The sequence below is a fragment of the Lissotriton helveticus genome, chromosome 2_1 (assembly GCF_964261635.1).
Source record: "Lissotriton helveticus chromosome 2_1, aLisHel1.1, whole genome shotgun sequence".
NCBI classification, from domain to species: Eukaryota; Metazoa; Chordata; class Amphibia; order Caudata; family Salamandridae; genus Lissotriton; species Lissotriton helveticus.
In genome coordinates, this window is record NC_136059.1 from 48,082,158 (window position 1) to 48,108,362 (window position 26,205).

Here is a 26,205-nt window from a genome sequence, read left to right on the forward strand (position 1 = left end):
ATCTTCCTCGTCGTACTCATTTATGTTAGGTCTCTCATTGGATCTCTTGCTGTTCACTGTTCCAAGAATCACAGGTGTTGTCCCTGTGGACAGGGTCCATACCATCCGGAATGACTTCTACCAAGTCCTGACCTTCCTTCAACGTGGGCGATTTTACTTCGCCAAAGGTGTCGGCGGAGTCCTCAGATTTCCTGTACTCGTGCTTCTCCACTGACTCTACTTGCATCCGTTTAGATCCCAAATCCACTTCTGGGTGTGGACGCTGTAGATGTATTTGTGTCTTTTCACTTCCGTTCTCTGACTCCTCATTGTACAACCATTCATAGTAGTCCTTCATGTTGTTGTGCACGAGACTTCTCTTACTAGCACATTCTTCTTCACACTGGTCTGTGATAGACGCTAAATAATCCTCTTCCTTAGGATACTTCTTGGAACTGGTTACCATCCAATCGTCTACATCTGTCCTTTTGTTGCACTCTAGTTCATCCTGACACACGTCCTCTTCTTCCCCCATGAATAGTGTTGGTATACATTGTCCCTTTTCAACCAGTACACTCTCTTCCACTTTTACCTTCCCTGATCTCACATATTTTGTTTTCGTGTTTTCCATCGTTTTTTTCCTTGTAAATACCTTGTTTTCTTTTGTTGTTTTCCTTAGTTGCTTCACCTGTTCTTCCAGCTCTACTTGCAGTTTTTTCCCATGCATCATTGTCCTTAACCTGTGATGTCCTCTCGCTCAACATCACGGAATGATTATACTGTTTCCTTTCGTTTTTTTCCACCCAACTCACTTGTTGAGAATTGTTGGGATTTAAGGTAATTCCTAATTTACTCTGCTCTTTCCATCCCAGTACCGAAAGGTCTTTTTTTAGAAATGTATACCGTACTCCAGGTACTTCTTCCTTGGAAACTCAATTCCATTTCTCTGCATCCAACCAGGTCAATGATTTCACCAGTGTATGTTCTTAGGGTTGCATTTGCTTCCATTAACTCTTCTCCTAGTTCTCTTGCCAATTTGCTTTTCCACACCTTCTTGCTTACCATAGTGCAATCTGACCCAGAATCAGCGACCATGTCAATGTCCACCCCACCTATGGTGATGACACACACAGGTTTTTTTTTACAAACTCTTCTTCCTGGTCATTGTTATCGCCATCTGTTATGAGCACACATAGATTGTATTCTGACCCGTCCGAAGATTCTGATTCTTCCTCCTCGCTCACTTCAACATAACTCATTTTCCCCTTAACTCTCCTGTAGCACACCTTCTGAGAATGACCTATCAGTCCACATTGGGTACATTTACTGTTCCTTGCTGGACATTCCCAATTATCTGCCAAGTGTTTTTTGCTCCCACATCTGAAGCATCTTAGATCCTTGTACTTCCTAGTTTTGCTTTTTGTATCATTCTCTTCCTCCTTTTTTGTTTTTCCTTAGTAATTGCTTCTTCCTTCTTCCGCTTACTTTAGCTACTATTCCTGTTTCCTCCTTTTTATTCTCGTCCTCTTTTATAACTGCTTTGGCACAACGACCCGTTAATTCTTTCCTCTTTACTATTTCAATTACTTCCTTGAGTGGTTTCTCTCCTTTAGCCCATAATGTGTCCTGTATGTCAGGATTAGCCGCGCACATGACAATTTGGTCTCTTATCAAGTCATCATGCATGTTTCCGAATTTGCATGTTAGTGCCAAATTTTTTAAAACGGATACATAGTCTTCTATACTTTCTTCCTTCCCTTGTTTGCGCCTATAACATTTATATCTGTTAACTGCTGCACAAACAGTTGGCTTGTAATAATTGTCCAAGTCTTCCATGGCATTGTTGAACACATCTCCTTCATTTTCACCACGTGTTTTTTTTGTGATGTTGTTGTACACCTTCAGGCCACCTGCCACTAAACAGTGTAGCAGTATCTTTTTCTTTTGCTCAGCTGGTTTGTCGAAAGTCGTTATGTAATTATTGAAGAATTCTTTCCATTCCTCCCATTTTATTTCTGGTTCCTCTTTTCCTTTTAGGAATGATTGTGGGGGTGGTAGTTTGTATATATTGCCCGTTGCCATTCTGATATAATAGGATATCTCCTTGATATGGTCTCCTAATTTCCTATTTCTTACGTTGTATCTTTCCTATCACAGTTCTTTTCTTTTTTTTTAACGTTTCCTTTGAACTTTCCCAATAAATTTCAAGTTTCTTAGTATTCTCCATGTTCCTTCAACACTCTAGGCACTAACAATTTCTACCACCTAGGTACTTCTTTCTTTCTTTCTTTTTCCACACACGTGTCTTTTTTTTTTTTAAATTAAGAAAGAACTGCGCGGTGAGGTAAATGCTTCCTTTGCGTTGCAACTCACATTATAATTTACCTCACTAACGAAAAGATAAGATAAGAGAGACTGTCAACGTAACACTCACGTTTGGTGCCCCGCGCCTGCCTTCTTTCCGCGGCCCTGCCCTCGAAGAGCCTCTCAGACCCGCCCTCGCTCATCCTCCCCCCTGTGCAGGCGTCGCAGCGAGGCTCTGGAGCCTCTGGGGTCCGTTGGAGCCACTGGTGTCCGCGGGAGCCTGGGGCCTTGCCCCGGGTGTGCGCGGTCAGAATACACGGCGGCACTGACGCAGCAGCTGCCCCTGGAGCCTCGCCGAGTGTGTGCGGCCCCTCGGGTGCGGGGCCCGCCCTCTGACAGGAATCACCTGCAGCTTCCGCCCATCCGACCGCGCGCCTCAGAATCCCGCCCCCGCTGAGGGAACCCCAGCCCGCCCTGAAGCAGCGCCCGTCACCGGAGCCTCGCCTCACGGAGTGCGCGCGGCGCGGCCCGCTCTCTGACAGGAATCACCTGGAGCCTCAGGCGCCCGCCCCCGCCGAGTGAACCCCAGCCCGCCCTGAGCCAGGCCCGAAGCAGCGCCCGTCACCGGAGCCTCACCTCAGGGAGTGCGCGCGGCCCACCCTCTGACAGGAATCACCTGGAGCCCATCCGCCCGCGCGCCTCAGGCGCCCGCCCCCGCCGAGGGAACCCCAGCCCGCTCTGAGCCAGGCCCGAACCCGCAGCTGCCCCGTGACGGGACTCCTTTGGAGCGTCCCCTCCGCTGAGGGAACCCCCGGCCGCCGGTACCGCCCCCGCGCACTGACCATGGAGGGAGCCCCGGCCGCTGCCGCCGCCGCCGACAAGAAGTGGACGGTGCGTCAGACGCACACCCTGCTCGACCTCATCCGCGACCTGGGGCTGGCGGGCATGCTGAACCGGAGGGGCTTCCAGAACCGCGAGGTCTTCGAGCGGCTGCAGGCCGTGCTGCGGCGCTGCAACCTGCGCTTCAGGTACGGGCCGTGTGGGGGGCTGAAGCACGGGGGAGGGAGGCCTGCAGGGGGAGAGTTGAGGTGAGGGATGGAGGGCCGAGATCCTGACCTCCGGCGGTAGGGGCCTGAGGGTGCGGGGTTGGACCAACTGTGGGGGAATGGAGGCCTTGAGGCGGAGGAGGGTGGACTGGAGGGTGCACTGTCGAGGGTTGAACCTCCTCTGATGGAAGCCAGTTTGGAGAGATCCTGACCTGCGTTGGTAGGGGGTGAGGGGTGCAGGCCTTGAGGCTGAGGGGTAGAGGTTTTACACCCTATAGTAGAGGCCTCTGGGTTTGAGGGCAGAGCTCCTGACCTGAAGTGGTAGGGGCCTGGAGGGTGCACTGTTGAGGGTTGAACCTCCTCTGATACAAGCCTGTTTGGAGAGCAATAGTAGGGGCCTTGGGGGTGCGGGGTTGAACACACTACAGTAGCGGCCTCTGGGGTTGAGGGCAGAGATCCTGACCTGCAGCGGTAGGGACCTGGAGGGTGATGGGTTCAGGCCTTGAGTCTGAGGGGTAACTGTTTTACACCCTATGTGGGGGCCTGGAGGGTGTGGGGCTGAGAGTTGAACCTTTTGTTGAGGGCTGAGCTCCTGCTACTGAGAGGACTTAAAATGGCTTCAAGATATAGGGGAGACCCTCAGTCACGGTGAGGTCCTTAGAATATGTGAGGTAGTCATTCATCCATAAATAAGTTGGTGTTTACCAGTTGAGAGCATTGAAACATTGCAATTATGGAGGATCCATATAGTGAAATAGTTAAACGTTAAAATGTGTGCAGTTGAGGAGCAGGGTGACAGTCAGGTCTCAATTTTACAATTGGTGCCCTTCCCGTTGTACCCTCAAGGGGCCTGTTTAGGATTCAATAATGATTCCACACAATAAAATCTGACACTGAGGTCTTCATAACTAACAGCACAGTAACTGGTATGATTTTTATCACACTTGATACACATTTATCAGGTGTGATGGGCAAAGTTCAATTACAAATTTGTAAGGATTATTATGCACACTTTCATGTTTATCTCACCAAAATCTGCATGTTCTTGTTCAAGTAAAAAATGTTTCCACTGATAAATATCATTGGGCATCACCGCTTGATGTGCATCTATCTCAAAACTTCGAATTGAGATATATGCAGTAGTTACTGCACATATTCCAATGAACTGAGCTGCTGGTTATGGAATTCTGACCTTTTTAGTATTTATCAAGTGTGATAATTATCACATATCTTTACCTTTTTCCCACTGGTAAATTGCGACACTTTTGACCTGCCAACATTTATCAAGGGGTAAAACCTGGTTGCCCCAGGTACTGGTACATAACCGCTTATACTTGCATTTCTCAGAGATAGCAAACTAGTATGCCTAAGCAAACAGAACAAATATGGAAGTAGTCCGCATGGCAGTGCAGGCACTGCCTTCTCCCCATAGTACAAAATGAGGTGGAATATTTAAATTGTATTAGCATTAGTTTGGCAAAGATGGTTGAGCATCTTGAAACCATCTTGACTTCGGACAATTCTTCCTTATCGAAGGCAAGTGTGTCTTTTTCCATTTAGACCTCAGCAACCTTAGCAGATCTGGGATGTTAATCACCAGTTTTTTTGTGTATACATGATAAACCATATTTCTTTAGTGGTTCCATCATGATTTTGGGTCCAAATTAGTAAACCAAGGGACTCCCAAGAGTAGATCTTTTTGTTTTAAGACTGGTATGGGGAAGCTGCAAGTATAGGATGAATTGGGAATTATGTAAGGTAAAATCTACAGTCAGTGTTTTGTGCCCAACCACACATCCTGATCTGTAAGATTCCTGTTGGGTCCCGTGACCTAAATCCCTCAAGGCCTTTTCCATGTGAGTTCCAGGTACCCTCCCAGAGGGGCGTCTCACCTGTAATAGTCTTGAAACTTTTCATGTACCTCAAACCCGTTATCAGCAGACAGAGCAGGGCGGAAGTTAGTTTGAACAGCTCCCTGGGGACACAAGAACTGTATAGGAGAGCCTCTTTTTTTATTCTGGAGGAGATAGATTTTCCATTTTCCGCATGCTGGTTCGTGGTGGTCACCTAAAATCAGTCATTGACCTTGAGCTGGGAAGCTCAGTAATAAAAGCTGATCTCCAGTATGCCCAACCATATGGAGCTTGTATGAATTTGGGAAGTGAAACTGTAGTATCTTCATGTTATGTTTATAGTGCTCCCCTTTACTTTGTTCCAAGATGCTCAGCCAGTGTGGGTGTTCTGGGTGGAAAGTTGGTGTGATTGACATGAGTGGAATGCTTGGGTGCCTGGTGTGAGTGTAGACAGTTGGAAGATGGGCTGAGCAGCTAGTAGGCTGCTCCTGGTGGGGCTGTTACCATGGATGTTAAGAACTGAATCAATATCCTAAAAACATCTCTTGGCTACATCTGTTGTGTCTCCTGTTTGCGTGGAACCTGCTTATTACATTTGGTAAAGATGTGGAAACTTATTCACACACTAAAGATGACATGCCATAGATGTCTTCAGGTTGGAAGTAACTTACAGAAACAAGAAACGCAGGGAGCCCATGGAACCGGTTGTGGTTCACAAATGAAAACACAGACATCGCAAGAACATTTCCAGGGAGAAATGGTCATAAGAGACAATGGAAGATCTGTGGACAAAAAGCAAACGATCCACAAGTTACAAATTATAAGGCGCTTTAAGAAACAAGAGTAACTGGAGCAGCACGCCTCGCAGTCCCACCAGTGTCCCTCACATTGGACAGCCCCAAGCCAGGCGTGCTATGTCTTCCATCTTCATCTATGTGGACTGGAAGTTTCAGGAATGCTTTCTTATTTCAGGCTCAATATTATTAAGAACCTGCGTGTGTGAACCAGATTATTTTAGTCAAAGGTTACTTAACCTATTGGAAAAGGAAGCTTAAAGCTACTTCTGCACGTAGAATCTTCATTTTAAATTAAGTGGAACGATTGGAACAGTGAAATTACGATGCTTGGTCTTTCAACTATTACATCTTGTGCTTGGTCCCTGTGCTGGTTATTGATTCCACACTATCTGTACCCACCATCAGTTTGGAAAAGTGTATGTCACTAGTGCTAATTCAGCCTTTATTCGGTTTTCTGGAATGGGTCAGGTACGGTGTAGCTATTTTGGAATTTAATTTCTTTGGTAATTGAGGCCCTTTCCCCTGTAGCAATGTCAGTTAAACTGCTGCGGTGTGGTTTAAATCCAGTCACGAGTGGCAACTAGCGGGCGCTCACCCACCTGCACATTTCTATTGCTTAAAGTAATTTTCCTTTGTATTTCGTTCCTAGGGAACCTGTAATGCTGCTTTAGGATGCTTTGCAGCAACAACAAGCTTTGAGACTCTTGGCGTGCGTCTCCTTTGCATGCCGCCATCTGGAGGTTGGATGGTGCACACTTCAAGCTCGGCAGCACTCTTTGCCTACAGTGTGCCTGGCGGGAGCAGAGATTTGCCCGTGCGTGTGAGGGTGGCCAATCTAGAAGATGGAGGAACTGGGTTGAGAGTCCTATCGGAGCGGCAGTTAGTTAATGCCCGCAGTTCTGTCTCGGAGCAGCACGGTTACACGCGAGCAGGCAGAGAGTTATGAGAGGTATGTGATCAGGGCTTGATAAATCCGCTCGCATTTGCGAGGTAGAATTAATGAGGACGAGCTATTTTTAGAACCTACTTGCCCTTTCTGGCGAGTAGGAAGACAAACTAACCTTTCTCCTCTGTCTTTGAAAAGGGAGCAAATGTGACAAGATAACAAGATTTAAAGGCATTTTTATTGCTCACCAAGAGAATGAGCAATAAAGACGCCTTTAAATCTTGTTGTTATCTTGTCACTATTGCTCCGTTTTCAGAGATGGAGGTCAAGTAGTTTGCAATTAGGTCAAGGATATTTTCTAAAGTACCAGACCTGCAGGACTAGTACAATTTTTCAGATTTTCCAAGCCCTGGAGATATTTGCGAAACAAGAGGCTAAAATGGGAAATCTCTCCAAGTCTATAGAGCTGTTTTCTTTGGCCAACCAAATTCTCTCTTGTTTGTTTATTTATTTTATTTATTTATTTTTTATTTTATTTTAATTTCTTATATCGCGCTGGAATCAATCCCGTAAGGGTATCTCCGCGCTTTGGCAGCCATAGAATCATCAGGTTGTGTGAGACAAAATATTAAAGGGGCCGAAAAGCTTCTCGGAAGAGGAGGGTTTTTCTTGTGGCAAGCTCAAGAAACTCGTAGAGGCACTTAAACTGTTTGCTTTTGTTGAAGAATATAATGATGACTTAGTTGTACTAAGATCTTTTATAACAAACATTTTGCACATTAGAAAAAAGGGATTGTTTTTCTTATGAGCTTTACCGTTTAAAAAGAAAAAAGAAGGTGGTTTGTTGGCGGATGACAAGGTATTAGGGAAGATCATACAAATTATTGTTTTTGGGCTCGACAAATCTAAAAAATCTTACTGGACCTGCTGGTCGAGTGAGTAGAATTTTGTACTTGACCTAATATCAATGCACCTGACCCACAAATTGGTTGCATAGGAATTTTCTTCAAAACATGCAGCGCCAACAACCCAAGAAAACGTTGGCCAACCAAATTGTAAACAGCAAATTTTAATTTAATACCCAAGTACCTCCCTAAGATGTGTCTAGCCTCACAAAAAGCACAAACAGATTTGTAATACTGGCAGGAAAACAGGCTTTTCTAACGACAACTTGAGTTCTGCTTACACTGCACACTAATAATTGTGTGTGCTTTAGGCGCAGCAGAATAAACTACTGCAGGACTGTAATGCAGACCCAGGCTCCATACCCTACATAAAATAATTAAATGAACAATGGATAATGAACAATGGGAGAACAGATGATTCAGTGGCTTGGGCCACTAGCCAGAGATCGGTCCACCTTGCTCACCCACACATCCCCCTCCCTCTCTTTCTCAGAAAGATACACGAGCGGCCATCAGCACCTTGGCTTGGTCAGCTGCTGTACAATTCAGTAAAATAATGCCATTTACTGTAATTTACAGAGAAGGTAATTGTGGTACAAAAGATTGAGGAACTGGAAAGTACTGATGACTGCCGGAAATGTGCCAGCTGCGGCATCCGTTCTAGAATGCCACCCCACGACACAGGATCCTGATGGTAAGTTTCTTAGCCTACTAAAGTGGCTAAGCAGACGGTGCGGAGTCAAGCTTGGTGCTCCATCTATTCAGGCTCTACAGCCTGTGTGACACTCATATTAGTTGGGCCTGTCAGTAAGAAGTGCAAGACGCGCACATACACTGTTGAGTCAATAAATAGATGCATATTTCTTTTTCCTGGGTAGTTGCGTTTCTTTACTGGCTGCAGGAAATTCAAGTTGCTTGACATTTTTGCATTTTTGGTACCAATTAATAAATGGCAAGATCGGCGGAGCCATCTGCGAGGAGAGATATAGACTTAAAGTGCAGAGGTGTAGAGCTGCACTGGCGCTCAGAATGGCGCACATAAATGCTCTCTCTCAGCCTCACATGCATAACAATTGAGCAGTAGCTGCGCCAAAGAGAAAATTATGCACTAGCTGCGTAAACATGTTTATAATGCGCAGGTCGCGGTATCAACATCCGTGAAAGTAAAAATCTGTTCCATTTGAAAAATGTTTGTGTAGGAGAATCACCAATAGTACACTCGGGGCAAGATGTGGGAAGAGTCCGGCAAGTGCTAGAGTGGCGGATGGGAAATTACACACTGAAACGGAGCTTTTCAAGCTTTACAACCCCAAAAAAATTGAATGTCATTTGAAAAGAAGACGTGTAACATTATTCAGCGCATTTTTTAACATAGAGAAGCGTGGCTCAGTGGTTAGAGGTGGCAGACCCGGAAGCTGAGATCAGCCGTGGACCAGGGTTCTATTCCCCGCCTCGGCGGGTCTCGGGCTCAAAATTCCACGGACTTGACAATTCTCGCTCCGGTGCCTACTCGACTCACGGGATCACACTCTGCGACTCTGGGCAATAGCTTGCTTAATCTCCACTACGGCCCCTCGCGGCGGGATGCCTGGCTTTCACCTTGTGAATACCCTGCCGGGTATCTCACAGGGGAATACCAGGACGGGTTCCCTAAGCAAGCGCCTTGAGACCCCTGGGTGATTAGTGCGCTATATAAATCGAAATACATTTACATTTACATAGAGGCTCCGAGAAAATCCACTATAAATGCAATGCAAGTCGCGGCCGGTGTAGGGGCGGTAGGCCCCACCGTCCCGCACTGCCCCACCCCAAAGTGCTTTCCTACACTGGCCACGACAGCCCTCCCCAACACCTCTATCAGAGCAAGGCCCCTGAACCCGTGGCTAGGGGAACTGTCTCCATCCAGGCGCACCTCCCGTCCCGGGCCCCTTCGCTGAGAGATTGAGCTGTTCTTGACAGGCGGTGGCTTACATCACAGCCAGGGCAGAGCTCCACTCACAGGACCTCCCTGGATGGCTCAACACTCGGGGTGCAGAAGAACTTCGCTACTGCTCGGGCACCAGTGATGCTCATAGGTTACTGCCAGTGGAGTGGCCACTTACGGAATATGGCAGTCCTACTGTGCTCTGTGGTTGAAAACGCCCATGCAGGCCGGGGTTTGGAAAGGCAGTTTACACGCTTCTCTTGCAGTATATCCTGCCGTGGCTAACTGTAATCAGCCAATGAGAGAAGCGTGTAACATGCATAGCATATACTTATCCGAAGAGCACAAATTATCTTCTATCATTTCATTGGCTGATTGCAGCGCGGGCTCGGCCTGCTGAGGCCTAGTTGCAATCAGCAAATCAACACTTGTGCTTTGCCTGCATTTTCAGGTAATCATTTCAGCATGCTGCCCTCTAGAGCCTTCTCCTGGCACTGCAGCATCTGTATGGAAACTCAGGTTGGGACAGCAGCAGATGTCAATCGCCAGGCCGGTCAAGTAGGCCTGAAAACTGGCTCGCCCTTGAAGAAATTGACTCGCATTTGCGAGGGGGCGAGTACATTTTTCGAGCCTGACTGTTTTAAGCAGAGTTGATCAAATATGGGCTCCTGGTAATGCCAACTACAATATTTACCAACTGGATGAAAATATTTGTAAAGTGGTTTTCTGTTTATCTTTTTTATTTGCCAGGCATTGATGTTTCTTACGCCCATTTCTATTTGTTGGGTGGGTGTATCGAGCCTTAGAGGATGGTGGCCTTTTTTGATGTATGTGTATGTTACCATGTGCTTCACGTGGTCATGTAGTGTGTATTAGTCCCCTTTTCCCCCATCTATGTAATTAGTAATGTGCAAAGAAAAAAGGTCTATGGCAGCACACCTCTTGTCACTTTCTAGTCCTCAAGATATGTATCACATTCATGGGTATAAGTAACCCCATTTAACTCGGGTATAGAGACATTAACAACAACACTGGTCCAAGACATAAGGATCCAAGACGTATAAATTATCTTGATTGTCTTTATTCCCCAAAAAAATCACTTCAATAAAAGCTCCCAGCACACAACTTGCCGACACGTGTTTCGTCTTATCAGAAAGACTTTTTCAAGGCAAAGGTAATGTGTATGTCCTTGATATCTGGACGATGTAGGGACCAAGCCTGGTCACAACTACATTGAGTTTCACAAAACGCCACCCTATGACTGCAATCTCACAATGCTCAGTATTGAGCCACGGATTCGATAAACAGAATAAGTATGTTACAATCTGAAGATCCAAGGTATAAATATATACTCCTGTTTTTAAATATCCAAGTGGCGAAATCGCCGATATTGCTCACGAGTCAAAATATAGTAGTATTGTGCTCCCATGCGTTCAAAACAAGGTATCTTTACAATTTATGTAGTGTTTCCAAAAACCCAGTTGATGCCATGATAAGCCCTGTCCTTCTCGGCAATAAAACCCACAGCGATTCCTCGCCCTTCTAAATCCGGGTACAGGATTTAGAAGGACGAGGAATCGCTGTGGATTGTAACATACTTATTATTCTGTTTATCGAATCCGTGGCTCAATACTGAGCATTGTGAGATCGCAGTCATAGGGTGGCGTTCTGTGAAACTCTTAATGTTTCACGTCTCATACGTCTTGGATCCCTATGTCTTGGACCAGTGTTGTTGTTAATGTCTCTATACCTGAGTAAATTGGAGTTACTTAGACCCCTGAATGTGATGCATCTCTTGATGACTAGAAAGTGACAAGATGTGTGTGGTCATAGCCCTTTTTTCTTTGCATGTTTTGATGCACATTCTGTGCGCAGACAACACCGTTGGGTAGTAGTTGATTTTAGGGCGAATCTAGTACCCATGTCTAGACTATTTTTGTAGGACATCCAACCTCCACGTTTATATTACTCCACTACCATATACTGGCTAAACAAATGTGCAGACTTTTTCCTGGCAGGGAACACTACTACCCATTTTTGTGATGTATGTAATTAGTAATGGGTGTTAGTCCCATTTACTCAGTTTTTAGGCACCCTTAGTCCCACCTACTTTATTAGTAATGGGTGTTTGTCCCTTTTTACAGTCTGCATTATGGGTTGGAGTCCTATGTTTAAACATTCAAAGATGTAGAACAGACGTTTGCATGTTACTCTGAAGTACCCAAACGGGATTAATTCCGAGTGAAGGCTTTAAACACGGCACTCCAACCGGCTGGTGAATGTCAGGTGTTTCTGTGGCTCTGCCCAAGCTTAAGACTCCAGCCGACTGGTGGAGATTGTAATAATGTTGTTCCTTCTTCTTTAAGACCGTAGAACTTATGACCTGTGTTCCTTCTTAGAACGTTATGATTCTAGCTGTCAGTTGACTGATGTCGGTTTGTAAATGAGGTTAATAAACCCACCTGCTACTTCATGATGTCCAGTTCTCTTCTTTAATGTGGAAAACACCACATTTTATTGTCGACGATTGGTGAATCAGCCTCAACACGACGACAAAGGACTGAACTTAATCTCTCCTCCAGCGGCTGTTTTTATTAGAAGCGAAGCATGGTCTTCACGGCGGCTGTTAACGTCAAGATCTCTTTTCTTAACTCGGAAAAGTTACGGTGAGGAGAGCGGAGGGAGGCAACATTTTTTTTTTTAAAGGAATTTACAGCTGTACTTTTAAATTAAATTATCGGGACTTTGCGCGTAAGCTATGCGCGTGCAACCTGGTGACGTAGGACTGACTGCTGACGTAAGCTGACTTGGCGTTCAAATCTCACGCACCTACGTGGCGTCTCAGGTTGACGCTGCGTTTCAGTCTGCAGTCTGCGTTTCAGCTGATGGACGTACGCACGTCTCTCCCTTCTTTATGACGTATCGTGTATCTCTAAACGTTCTGAATTGTAAAGGATAAGCGAACGTTCTGAACTTGCTTTATTACGTTTATAATAAACAAAGACTGCCTCCCAGATAAAGACTGTTTATACAAAGTCTTCCTCTTGTCATTCCGCAACTATATAAAATAAAGAGAAAGCATTTTTTTTTCAATATTGAAAACTTACAATCTTCCTCTAAACGTTTTATTATTCAAGAAAATTACAGAAAAATATAAAAGAATATTTGAACTTTAATTCTGTTAAAAATAAATATATACATATTCTCGCAATAAGGTAATACATTTTTTTTTTAAATTAAGTAAAAAAAAAAAAAAAATGCAGAATGTTACTCAACCTGCATTTTTCCTAACAAGCCCAGGAGAACCTAACGTAAAATGGAAGAAATGGAAAGTTTTTTTTTGCAAATATGCAAGAGTTTGTGGAACGAATTTAAGCGCTAAAAGGAAACATTTTCTACTTCTACATTGTCTTGGTGGAGAAGGACAGGATGTTTTAGAACATTTGCCTGATTTAACCGCGGCAGAACAAAGAAACTTAAACGAGTATGAGATCGCTATTCTTCAGCTAGATCGACATTATTTGCCGAGACTCAGCACTATAATGGAGAGATACCACTTCGGTTTAAGGGAACAAAAAAAAGATGAAACAGTTGAAGAATATGTATCTTCTCTAAGGAAGTTGGCGTCTTCATGCAATTTTGGTCAAACTTTGGATGAAAGAATTTGTGATCAATTTGTTTTAAGATGTGCGCATGATGACATTAGAAAGGAACTCTGGCTTAAGGATGAACCTCCTCTCGAAGAAGTTTTGGTTATTGCGAAACAAGTTGAACACATGACTAAATGTGTTGGTGAATTAAAGAAAGAAAAAGAGAAACCGTCTTGTTCTGACTCAAAAGAAGAAACAAAAGTGGAGGAGACTGTATGTCAAGTTAAGAAACAAGAGGGTACAGGTCTACAGGAGAAACAAAATACTTTTCCCAGCACCTCTAATCTCAGTTTAAATAACAAGTTTTCTTGTTTTAGGTGTGGACAAGTCTCTCATCTAGCTAATTCACCTGTATGTCCTGCCTTAAAAGTTGTATGTAACTTGTGTGGTAAGAGAGGGCATTATGCCAAATTTTGTAGAACAAAAATGTTTAAAGGTGATAATTCTAAAAAGAAATGGTCTCAACCTCGGGTAAGATCTCTGTGTTTTGAAGTGACTTGTGATAAAACAGATCATCCCTCTCATTTAGTTAGCGTTGAAAATTCAATGATAAATTTTAAATTTGATTCTTGTTCTAAAATAACGATAATAGATGAGAAGTTATTTAATGAATTTTTTACTAAAAAGGTAAAGTTGTTAAAATGTGATCCTTTGGGCTATAGCGAGAAACCAATTAAAATGTTAGGCTATTTTATGGCTGAAATAGTATTGGGAAGTCACATCATTGTTGGGAAAGTTTATGTTGCAAAAAAAGGTGATGCTTCGTTAGGCTGGCTACATCAACGTCAACTTGGAGTAAAACTTGATCCTAATGCTTCACCACAAGTACAAATTCAAGAAGTCTCTGATTCAAGTCAAGAGTAATGATAATTTGTCAAATGCATTAGCAGAGCAGTTTCCAAGTGTATTTAAAGAAAATTTGGGGTGTTTACGACGGTACAAACATCGCATTAGGTTAAAAAATAATGCTGTTCCTGTAGTAGCAAAGGTAAGGAGGATTCCATTAATGGAACAAGCAAAAGTTCAAGAGGAAATAGAGAAACTTGTAAAGAATGATATTATTGAGCCTGTTGAAGCCACAGAGTGGCTCGCTCCTGTTGTGATCGCTAAGAAACCGACAGGAGAAATTCGCCTATGTATTGATTTAAGGTCTCTAAATAGGGAGGTTGTGGTGGATGGATTTCCCCTTCCCAACATTGATGAGATGGTTGGTACACTGGATGGTGCGAGGTATTTTACTACTCTTGATCTAGCTTCCGCTTACCACCAGGTGGAGCTAGAGGAGTCCTCTCAGGATCTAACTGCCTTCATTATACCCAATGGGTACTTTTAGGTTTAAGAGAATGCCCTTTGGCCTTGCATCGGCGGCCTCAGTTTTTCAACTAATTATGTCCAGAATTTTGAAGGGGTTGTCGGGTGTCAAATGTTATCAAGATTATCTTTTGATCTATGGTAAGGATATTCAAGAACATGACAGATGTGTGTGTGCTGTGTTGAAACGCTTAGATGAGGCGGGCATGTCCCTGGTAAGGATATTCAAGAACATGACAGATGTGTGTGTGCTGTGTTGAAACGCTTAGATGAGGCGGGCATGTCCCTTAAAAAGACTAAGTGCAAGTTTAGAGTAGAAGAGGTTAATTATTTAGGACATCGTATTACTGGAAAAGGTGTTTTTCCGAAAAAGGACTTGGTTGAATCTATCGACAAGGTAAAAGAACCACTTAATAAGAAAGAATTACTCTCTTTCCTTGGTATGGTTGAGTTTTATGGGAAGTTTATTACCAATTTTTCAGACAAAACTCATAATTTAAGAAAATTGACGGCAAAGAATGTTGTTTTTGAATGGACCCCTGAGTGCATGACTGAATTTGTAGGTATCAAGAAAGAGTTAAACAAGGCTCCCTCTCTTCATGCGTTTGTTCCTGGCCTTCCCACTGTTTTATTTACGGATGCAAGTGACAAAGGTCTAGGTGCAGTTATGGTACAGAGGAAGGATGGTAAAGATTCTCTTATCTGTTGTTCATCAAGGTGTCTTAAAGGGTCAGAGCTCAATTACTCTGTGATAGAGAAAGAATCTCTTCCAATTTTTTGGGCTTTGAGAAAATTAAAAAATTTGATTTGGGGATCTAAAGTGTGTATTCTATCTGATCACAAGCCCTTAAGAGAAGTTTTCTTGAAGAAAGGTTTGGATGCCATTTCTTCGAGGATCAGAAGATGGGTTGTTTCTCTACAATAATTCGATTTCGAAGTACAGTTTATTCCAGGTGTGGCTAATAGGTCAGCGGATTGTTTATCCAGATTGGTAGATTCTGAAAATTTTCAAGAGGATGACACGAATGAGTTGGATGATTACATCAATGTGTGTGAAGTCACTGATGGGGCAATAGAAGAGTCAGAGTGGATGAATGAATTGGAGAAGGATGATGAGATTTGTCGAGTTATTTCTTCTTTAAAGAACAATTCTCGTTTGGAAAAGCCGTGGTTGTTAGTCTCTGATGAACTTTCTGTTACTGAAGGTTTATTAACTCGTGGAACAAAACTTGTTCCTCCTCTTGGTATAAGAAGAAAAAAACTGTTGTCGCATGCTCATTGTGGTCATTTGGGTATTGTGAAAACGAAGGAGATTCTTCGTGTGCAATTCTGGTGGCCTGGCATGGATTTAGAAATAGAGAGGTTAGTCAGGGATTGTGTTGAATGCTGTGCTAGTGACAAAATCTTAAAGACTAAGCAAATGCCTATGGTTAAAAGAGTTTTGCCGAGTCACCCTTGGGATGAGGTTGCGATTGATATTTTGGGTCCGTTATCTGGAGTTTCTGATACTCTGTATTTAATTGTCCTCATTGATCTCTATTCTAGATGGATAGAGGTGTGTGCTGTCAGAGAGATTACCTCTGAATCTGTCATTAATTTCTTGGAAGGTGTGCTTAACAAAGAAAGTTTTCCTAATAGCTTGTTGTCCGATAATGGACCTCAATTCTGTTCAACTCTGTTTACTGAATTCTTAAAAAGGTGTGTTATTGTACATAAGAGGTGTTCTTTGTATCACCCTGAAACAAATGGTGCAGTTGAAAGAGTCAACAAGACTCTTAAGGAGTCAATACAGCTAGCTCGGTCTTCTGGTTTGAACTGGAGGACAACTCTTCAGGACAGGATCAATGTTTATCGTGTTGCTCCTCATTCATCTACTGGGAGGTCTCCGTTTGAATTATTTAAGGGGAGGGTCCCTAATACTTTGTGGTGTCCAGGCTGGATGAAAAACGATAAAGGTCTGGTGGATAAAGACATTGGTGAATGGAGAAGAAAAGAGTTGGATAAACAATCTGCTCGTAAAGAATATTTTGATAGCAGAAAGTGTGTATCATATCAAGAGGTCAAAGTGGGTGATTTTGTAAAAATTAAGACACCTGTAGGACGCAAACCGTGGTCTAAATACATCGATGTTAGAGCTGTTGTTAAGATTTTTAAGAATGCCATTAAGACGGAAGATGGGAGGATATGGAATAAGAGTCGTGTTGTAGTGGTTGATCCTAAGTTTTTTGTTTCTGATGCTTCTGTCCACAACCATGGTTTATGTAACAAATTTCATCATGTTAACAACGCTCCTGCTAATGGGTCCAACATGTTGTTATCATACAAAAGGAGTCAAAGTGCTCGTAAGGCTCCTGCTTATTTGAAAGACTATGTTTAATTTCTTGTGTGTAGTTTCTTCACAGGAAGTCTGTTCTTATCTTTGTTTCTTTCTCTCTCTTTTGTATTCTTTATTTTATTTCTATTTGTTAGGAAGGAAGATGTGTAATAATGTTGTTCCTTCTTCTTTAAGACCTTAGAACTTATGACCTGTGTTCCTTCTTGGAACGTTATGATTTCTAGCTGTCAGTTGACTGATGTCGGTTTGTGGATGAGGTTAATAAACCCACCTGCTACTTCATGATGTCCAGTTCTCTTCTTTAATGTGGAAAACACCACAGAGATCTGCAGCCAATTCGAGTGGGGTTTTTCGACTAGAAAGGAATCGCACAATTGATGTCATGCAACTGGCCTTAAATTTAATTAAATTCATACTGTGCAGAATAACACAGGATCCCGCTAAGTCATGACTTCTTGATCTTCCACTAGATCGTTTTTTCGCACACATTTCTTTGATTGAAATGTTCTGCTTTTGTGGCTGTCCACCCCTTCATACTCCTGAGAAAGACCCGCGGTGTCGCTTACCATTCTCGCACCGTGTCCAGGGTCGAAACGTCGGCACTTATTCATCATACATGTCTACAGTTTTCTTGCCCAAATTAATCATTATCATGTCTTGTATTACATGTACTAAATAAGGAGACAGGACAACAATTGATAACATTCATTTAGTTTGTCACATATGTATGTTTTGTATATAGTGTACTGTTCACTTCATCAATCATCCCAAATGTCACTTTCTCACAATAGTCACTTTTCTAGTTTCACAATTTCTTTGTGTATTTGACAGCCATTTAATATCCAATATATTTTGAAAATATAAGAATAAATCAACTCAAACTATATCTTCTGGGTGTGTTTTTATCGTTTTCTATTTAATGTAAATAAGGAATTGTGAAATGTCTTTTCCTTTGCATTGAATACAGTAACCAAAACAATTTAATCACCCGACGGAACCAATTGTTTTCTACATTATCAATACTCCGGTTCTAAGGGACACTGGGTCACCCCATTATCTTTAATGCAAACGTGGATAGGGTTAGCTCTGATAACGTTTTCCCTTTTTGGTGATGGAGGGGCCATGAATCACACAGTCGCACAGTCTAGTACCAGGCATAAATGTGCATTCCTTAGCACCCTTTTCAGAACACTAGTTAACTTATGGAAGATAGAGCGAGTGCACCTGCTTTTGTGACGTGAAGAAAAACCATAAGGGCTGGACCTGCTCTCACCTGTACACAGGACAAAGTAGTGGAATCCAAGGGTCATTTGGCTGACCTGTTAATCTGCAGGGACACACAAGCTGCAAGAAGCCTACTTTCCTGAAGGAGCCCACCTGATCAGTTTCCACTGGACCTTGGGTGTGGCTTCTTTGGAGTGAGTCCTGAGCCCCAAGTGCTGTTCCTTGGGTCATGGAACCCTTAGCTGGTCAGAGTGTAATCCTGCTTAACCCTAAAACCTGGAATATTTTCAAGGATTTGTGCTCGGAGTACTGACAGAAAACTGGGACCAACCTACTAAGCTGATCTGTGGAGGGTGCATCTCTGGTAGATGTGACTTTGCCAGAGCTCCTGCTACTTTCTTCTCCATAGCAGCAAACCTGATTAAGTGGTTAGAGCCCAAGTGGTATCCAGCTACGTCAAACCCTCTCCGGCTACAGCATGCTGCCTTGCCTCGCTGAAGAAATCAAACTTCCTGAAAAGAGTCTAAGTCCGAAAGTAGAAATCTTCACTGACACAGTGCAGAGCAAGATCTGATCAACATTCACCGCTTCCTGGGTATGACTTTTTTCCCCATCCACTGCTAAACCCATACCTCGTCCTTTGTCACCCTGTATTTGAATCCAGCCTCCTGCTTTGCCATTCTGAGGGCTCTACCTTGTCAGAAATTTCCTAAGTCAGAAGTACTCTTTGACTGGGACCAACTTTGTCCTTGTTACTGACCCATGCTCCATCATGGTTGCCCTTAAAGCTTTCTTTTTCCCTGGTCTAGTGCGACCAGTTGCCGTTGGTTGGTGCTATTTATATTTAAAACTTTAAAAATTCATATCTCCAAATCCCCCTCATTAAAATATTCTCTAGTTGGAGTGCATTTTTATATTGTGTTTTGTGTCTAACATTTTTGATGATAGTTTTGACACATCTGAAACATTTACACTAGCAGTTCTTGACTTATCTCGGGAACTGCAATGTCTACTTTGGGTATCTGCGACCGGTTAGAAAATAAGAAATATTAACCTATCAATAAAGTGTATATAAATAATGATGAAAATGGAAAATGTAAAGGAATTTGAAATTGGAGTGTAAAAATTAAGTTGGTATCCTCAGATTGTTTCATGTGAGCAGTGCAAATGCATCGCAGAGAATATAGTATGGAATGTGGGTGGCATCAGATGAAATTAAAAAAAGCCCAAATCTTCTCATGAAGTTGTACTTGTTTTGCATTTGTTTCAGATTTTAAATATTTCATCATTTGTTTATTTGTTTGAATGTTTGTTTCTGTATTTTTGTGTATTATTTTGAGGTTCAAATCATCATAAGTGCTTAAGTCTGGGTCTCTGGTTTCCAATGATGGCTCCCTGGGGAGCCCCAGGTTCCTATTAACATTTATTGGAGGTCCCTGGATTCCAATAATGATTCATTGGACAACTCCTTATACCAGGAGTGATTAAATGGGGATCCACAGAAGTCAAAGTGTTGTCACTTACACATTTCTTAAAATAAGCCTGTCTACTCTGCTTGGGTTTAATTAAATGAAACCTGTACTGGACCTAACCAGCATATTTACTGGGTGTGGACTACAGTCAACCCCAACAAATAATCAATTTTCTCACACCTATAACAAGGTAACATTTTGTAAATGCAGAGATATGAGGTAGCAGTTTTCCATGATTTTTGTGCCATAGTTCGTTATTTATAATGAATTATTGCAAAAGTGGTATATTCCATGCAAGTCGCATCTTACTGTTTACCCCTCGATCTCTGATTTTATATTAAAAAAAAATGCTTGTGTATGGCGTGGTTTGAACTATAGCAACTGAAACCCTTGCGTACCTCAAATATTTAGATCATCTTTTGTGCATTGGTATAGTTGTGTTTCTAAAATGATTACTATCAAATTATATCGGCTAAAGTTGAGCCCAAAAACTAAAGGGGTGATTTGGCGTTTACAGGTATTGGTGGAACACTTTCGGTTACAGATTTTGGCCCTACACTTGCATTTACACTTCTGTGTTGGTTTTAATGGTGTTGTAAGCATTTTCTGCTTTTGAACTGCCGTATCTATTGTATACTAACGTGCACGCTCGGCCTACTAGTCTGTTGTAGAGTAAGTTGTTCCTCCGCATCCACCAACGTTTGGAGATGCAGGACTAGGCAGTGTATCTTGACTGACCAATTTCTCTCTGTCTTTAGGAATGTAGGGGGAAAGCTAATGTATCTTCTAGGCATGCTATTTGTTACTCCCCAAGAACCCTTATGCATGGGGGGTGGACTTGTGAACGTGGCAACAAGTAGTGTGCATCTATGATGCAGCTTCATTAGACACTAGAATATTAGAAAATAATGTCAATCTTCTTACAATCGGGGGACATTTCAAACACAGTGAACATCTAGCAGATTGAGGCACCAGTTTAGATGACTTTGAGCTTTGAAGAACTCAAAGCAGCCCAAATGTTAAAGTATACAGACGCAATTGCCTGATTTCTTTTTTGTTAGTCTTTTGATAATAAAATTATTTCAAATGCAGAGGGTACACAATTGCTGCTCTTGTATAAAACTAAGAAAAAAGGGGAACCCAATGAACCCTTGGAGGCTTGGGCAAATAAACTATTAACAGGTGAATATACCTACAAGGGATTTGTTAAGGCATACTTAGTTAAACTGTTCGTATGAAAATGTGTCAAGGTTCTAACCGGTAACCTGCAGTTAAACAATCTATAATTGAATTGTAAATTTCTTCTTGAATACTTTATAAAAGATACTAGTGAAACAGGTGTGAATTATTTAAAAAAACAAATGTATGTGATGTAAATTAAGAAGGTACAAAGAATTAGAGCAGCACAAAAATGACCGAGGTTTACAAAAGAATTTTAATCTGTTAGCACCTTAGAGTCATTAATGCGGTTATCTATTCCCAACATCAATACATAAATAGAACAGTGAATCTGAACAAAACAGAAGCCACTTTCCAACGAAAATCAACCAAAGAGGAAATAGAAGCACTTATCGACGTTTCAGTCTTGTAGGTGTTAAATCCGTTCAACCATCTTATGGACGATCAAATGTGCAATTTCAAACTGTGCGTGTACGCCCTCAGGTCAGAGGACGATACCTACCTGCACCCTATAGATAACATTCTTTTAAATATAATCCTGGAGTAAAGGAGAATAACTAGTGTGCCACACGAACTTTAGTTTTTGTCATTGTCTCCATGGAAATTGTATGGATATTTTCCATAGTATAAGCTGTCTTGGCACATCAGCTCACAGTTGAGCTTGCATGTGTCTTGATGCAGAATCAGGAGAAGGCTGGTCTCCACAGAGCTGGGAAGGAGAGATGTTCAGTGTTTTGTGCTGGCCTGTGTTTGTACACAGATTTCTTCCACACACAAATACTTAGCGTGTTTAAGAATTGGAAATGCTGGATGGTCAGAATGAGAAAGGTGGCAGCCTTTTAAGGAGTTTAAGGACTGTCATTTGTTGCTTGCAGAGCAAAGTTGGGATTGCCATCTCTGTAGAACTTGTGGATGACGCAGATTGCTGAATCCCAACAAACAGAGATGGGTTGCTACCACTGTTACCAAGAGGAGACACTATCTAATCGGATAGTGTAAAAAAAGGTTTGACCGTAGCAGCCTCAGAGCTTCTCCAACCAGTTTGTTGGGACATTCACAATTTAGTGGCAGCTGTGCAGTTCTTGTGACAGACTTTCCTGCTGCCCCAGGAAAAGCAACTCCAAGCTCTACTGCAAGCTCAATGTAATGCCAAGTACCCCCTCTTTATGCATTGATTTCAAGTGATCATGAAGTCGAACAGTTGTTTTTTTAATGAATATCCTATCCATTTATGCAATTTTTCATGAAGCCAAAAATGTGGCCGCTCCGTATAATGCTGCTACTGTGAGTTGTTTGCTGCATGAACAAACTTGTAGACTACAGGTACGCACACAGCTCATTTAAAAAGGATTCTTTGTCCTCTTTTTACAGTCAGTTATTTAATAATAAAGGAAAAAACAGTCTGGTGCAACAATCTTTCCGGAAGGAAATTCTAGACTCTGCAGTACCAGAACAGACTTGAGAGCTGAGCACAAAATGCCCAATGCAAAACAAATCTATAAATCACCAGGGATGACACATGCCCATCACTGCATTTCTTCCATTAGGGAGCGGGGGAAAGTGTGCATTGGGAAGCTTAACATCTAGGGAATGTAAAGTAGAGAAGTGTGGCTCACTGGTTAGAGGAGGCAGACCTGGAAGCAGACCTGGAAGCAGAGGTCAGCCCGGGACCAGGGTTTAATTCCTGGCTCGGCGGGGTCTTGAGTCCTAAAATGTCCATGGACTTGACATTTCTCGCTCCGGTGCCTACTCGATTCACGGGTTCACACTCTGCGACTCTGGGCAATAGCTTGCTTAATCTCCACAACGGCCCCTCGCGGCGGGATGCCTGGCTTTCACCTTGCGGATACCCTGCCGGGGTTATCTCACAGGGGAATACCAGGACGGGTTCCCTAAGCAAGCGCTTAGAGACCGCTTGGTGATTTGCGCTATATAAATTCCTGTACATTTACAAGTAGCTTTTATGGAGAAAAATGTGAATAATAAAAGGCAGGAGACCAAGGGCAGACGTTATGCTGTTATACATAAAACAAGCTACGTATTAGTACTGCTTGGTAATTTCCTCACTGTACTGTGCAAATTGCATTAAGAACGTTGTCAAACCAAAGTCCCGTATTCAGACTAATACGGCTGACTGCATTCTCTCTTATAATGGGCCCTTAAGCAAAGTTCTTTCCTCTCTGCAGTTGTGGAAGCCCATGTGACGTTTGTCGGGCATTACATATAGCGGCACTAAAATGGTTATCTAGTACATATTAAACAGCTCACCACTATATTACCCAACAAAAAGGAATTTGTGTCCTCATGAAACGTAACTGGTGCTATGTAAAGTGCTCTGATACCCGATTCGGGTCAAGTTCGCGCTATATAAAACTATGCAAAAAAAAAAACTGTGACTCAACAACTGCTAGAACTCCCTAATAACATCCTTCACTTTATTCACACACAATTGAGTGGCAACGACCCTTCATTCCCGCCAATAATTGTTAATAACAAAGAGGTCCATTGTGCACAATCACAAATCCTAAAAAAGGCATTGCGAGAATACTTGATAAAAAAAAATATGAAGCTTTGTACAGTGGCTCTATCGTACAAATAATCCCTTACTTTAAAAAGGGGAAATTTAAGAAGCTTAAAACTCCACTCCATTAAAATAAGAAATTAAAGACTTCCCCTTGTGTACAACTTGGGAGAAGATGATCTTACTCTCAGTATTGATTGGCAGCTTTGTTCGGAATATATAATACAAATTTATTGTGTAGTTAGTTAAAATCATTTTAATTTTAGCATAAAATCATAAAGTGTGACAACATTCCTATTTACAATTTAAATGTGTTGAAAGTTAAAAAGGTCATTTGGACTTCTTACATAAAACCTTGAACATAGTGTATCTAATGCCAAGCCAGCACATTTGAGTCTGCGTAACTCGTGTGCAAAAATGTGAATGTGCAAATCAATGTATCGAGCACTTAGAAAATGTTGCGATCTTAAACAGCTTGGCACAAAGTGCGTCAATACATGAGAAAAGTGTACCATGTACGAGTTGATGCTAGATGACAGATGTACATCTACACTGTGCCCTTTGTATCCGCCACATAATTGAAGATTGTGCAGCTGTGTTCCTATCATTCATGTAGGCAGTTCCACTGCCTCAATAAATTATTGGAGAACTAGGAATTTACAAGATGAGCAGGATTTTCAGTCTCATTCTTTTCATATGAAACTTTACAACAGTTAAAGACTATATGTTAACATTTTAAAATAAATGTAGAAAAAAACCAAAATATCACTATCAGATACTAGAGGGCAGAGTGTATAGAAGATAGAAGGGATATGCTCAGGACAAAAGAACAACACTTAAAATTTCAGGCCACAAAAACTGCCAAAATGTTCTTTCTACAATGAACGCCACTATTGAGATGCCGAAAGAAAAGTAAATAGTTGAGGTAACCGAATGAACTCATATTTTGAAGAATGGTCCGTATTGCTGGCCTTAAAGACAGCAGAATGCTACCATTAGCAAGCATTTGCAATGCAATAGGTCTCACATTTGCGAGAGTTTAAGCTATTGGCATTGTAAATGGCCATGACCTTTATTTATCTGTTTTGATAATTAACACACAAATAAAAGGCATTCTCATTTACAATACCAATAGCTCAAAGTCTTGTAAATGCAAGACCTATTTCACTTCAAAGAAGAGGCCGCCATTGTCCCCGACTGCTTGGGAAGTGAAGGCCCGCATTGAGCGCTGAATGTTGCAGGAAATCATATCGTGCCTTCAGTACGAGAAACTCATTAAAGAAAATAGTGCTTAAAGACTAAATAGGACATACCATGTAACAGTAGTAAAAGGGCCAGTCCTCATGGGAGGGTACAAATGAATACAAGGCGGTATTAAGGAGAGACTAACAAGCACATTAACGAATCAGAAGCCAGCATTTACAAAGGACCGAAGTAAAAAAGCCAGTCTTCATAGGAGGTTGCAAATAAAGATAAGGCGGTAGGTACTAAGGAGGGACTAGCAAACCTATTAATAAATCCGAAGCCAGCATTTACCAAACCGATGCCACATGCCAATGAGAAATATCGGCGGAGAGTGTGCAGAGCTTCAACTCCATATTCGAATACAGCATGCCTTGCAGCGCTTGGGCTGCCCAGGCTCGACCTAAAAATGGCACTGGTGCAAGGGTAACCCTGAAACTGGACTCCTCTGATTGCCAGTTGTTAAACATGCTGAGAATAAGAACCTGAAGGAAGGGTTGGGCAGCGCAATACTATTTTTAATGTGATAGATACTTCAGTGAGTTTTGCGCCCGCTGCCAAGATTTCAGTGTTACAATCCAGCAAAGGTCCAAATCCTGGACAATATACTCAAATCTCTGTGCCTTTTGGGGTTGGTTAAAAAGGATACCATGAAATGGAGAGCTTCAAAACTTCTAGTCTGAGCCAGAGAACACTATGCTTTAATATTGTGTCCAGCTTTGACAAGTGCCTGCACATACAGCAATTCATTCTCCAGTTACAAGGAAGGCAGATTGGCTCCTTCACTGCTTGCTCTTCTCAGCTCTTCAACTATTTGAGAGGGACCACACTACATGGCGGTTTACTGATGAAAAAAGGTTTCACCCCGATTAGGGCTCATCAGCCAGGTATAGCTCAACTCCAGTGGTGCAGGACCCAGGTCTGGGCATACCCATCACTTAGGGTGTCACCTGCAGCAGCAACAAGGTGATGGCTGAAATGCTTGGATTAGTCTTGAGCATTCTATCCTCAACCTTTTTGTGTACTTTTAGTGCATCACCACTAAGAGGACGGCAGCTGAGATTGATATGCTTCCTAACCTTGAGCAGTAGTTAATTCAAGTGAAGAATGTCCATAGCAAGACCTCAGAACAGGACTACAATGTGAAAAAATAAATCTTTTTATTTCTGCAAATTTCCCCAAAAGCCTGCATTGTATATCCATTGTTCAAAATGAAAGATATTTAAGTCAATTTAAAAAAAAAATCCTTCAGGACTGAGAATCACGTTTTACTACTTAAAAAAAAATTTACTAGCAACTACAAGAATAAGGGAGTAAAAGACTTTTTATATGTTGCTGAAAACCTATGGCATAGTCCAGGAGACACTAGTCTATTGTAGAGTATCTATGAGACGGTTCTCACGGCTCTTAACTGCAGGGGACTTATGGAGGGATTTCAAGATTGGCCCGATTTCCGTGAGTGCTATTGCCTAGGCAACCATTCTCACAGTATATTTTATACTATTTTGAATGTTTTTACTTGGAGTAATCCTGTATGTTACTCCTCAGATTTGAGGTTGTATTGTACAGTCAAAGGT

At 42.2% G+C, this 26,205-nt stretch overlaps 2 protein-coding genes across 3 annotated transcripts in view; one reads left to right on the top strand and one right to left on the bottom strand.

Moving 5' to 3' along the window:
* TAF1C (TATA-box binding protein associated factor, RNA polymerase I subunit C) overlaps positions 1-2,476 on the bottom strand; it is a 228,810-nt gene extending 226,334 nt beyond the window's left edge. The window contains exon 1 of the mRNA XM_078674452.1: positions 2,414-2,476. The gene's annotated coding sequence lies outside the window, so the exon portion shown is untranslated. The remainder of the gene's footprint in view (positions 1-2,413) is intronic.
* A 107-nt stretch (positions 2,477-2,583) lies between these two features.
* LOC144817698 (uncharacterized) overlaps positions 2,584-26,205 on the top strand; it is a 191,113-nt gene continuing 167,491 nt past the window's right edge. Inside the window, exon 1 of one of the 2 annotated variants that reach the window (XM_078674454.1) lies at positions 2,584-3,311. In XM_078674454.1, the coding sequence (XP_078530580.1) occupies positions 3,127-3,311 (185 nt within the window). In that variant the 5' untranslated portion in view covers positions 2,584-3,126. The remainder of the gene's footprint in view (positions 3,312-26,205) is intronic. The other variant, XM_078674453.1, reaches the window with a different exon arrangement.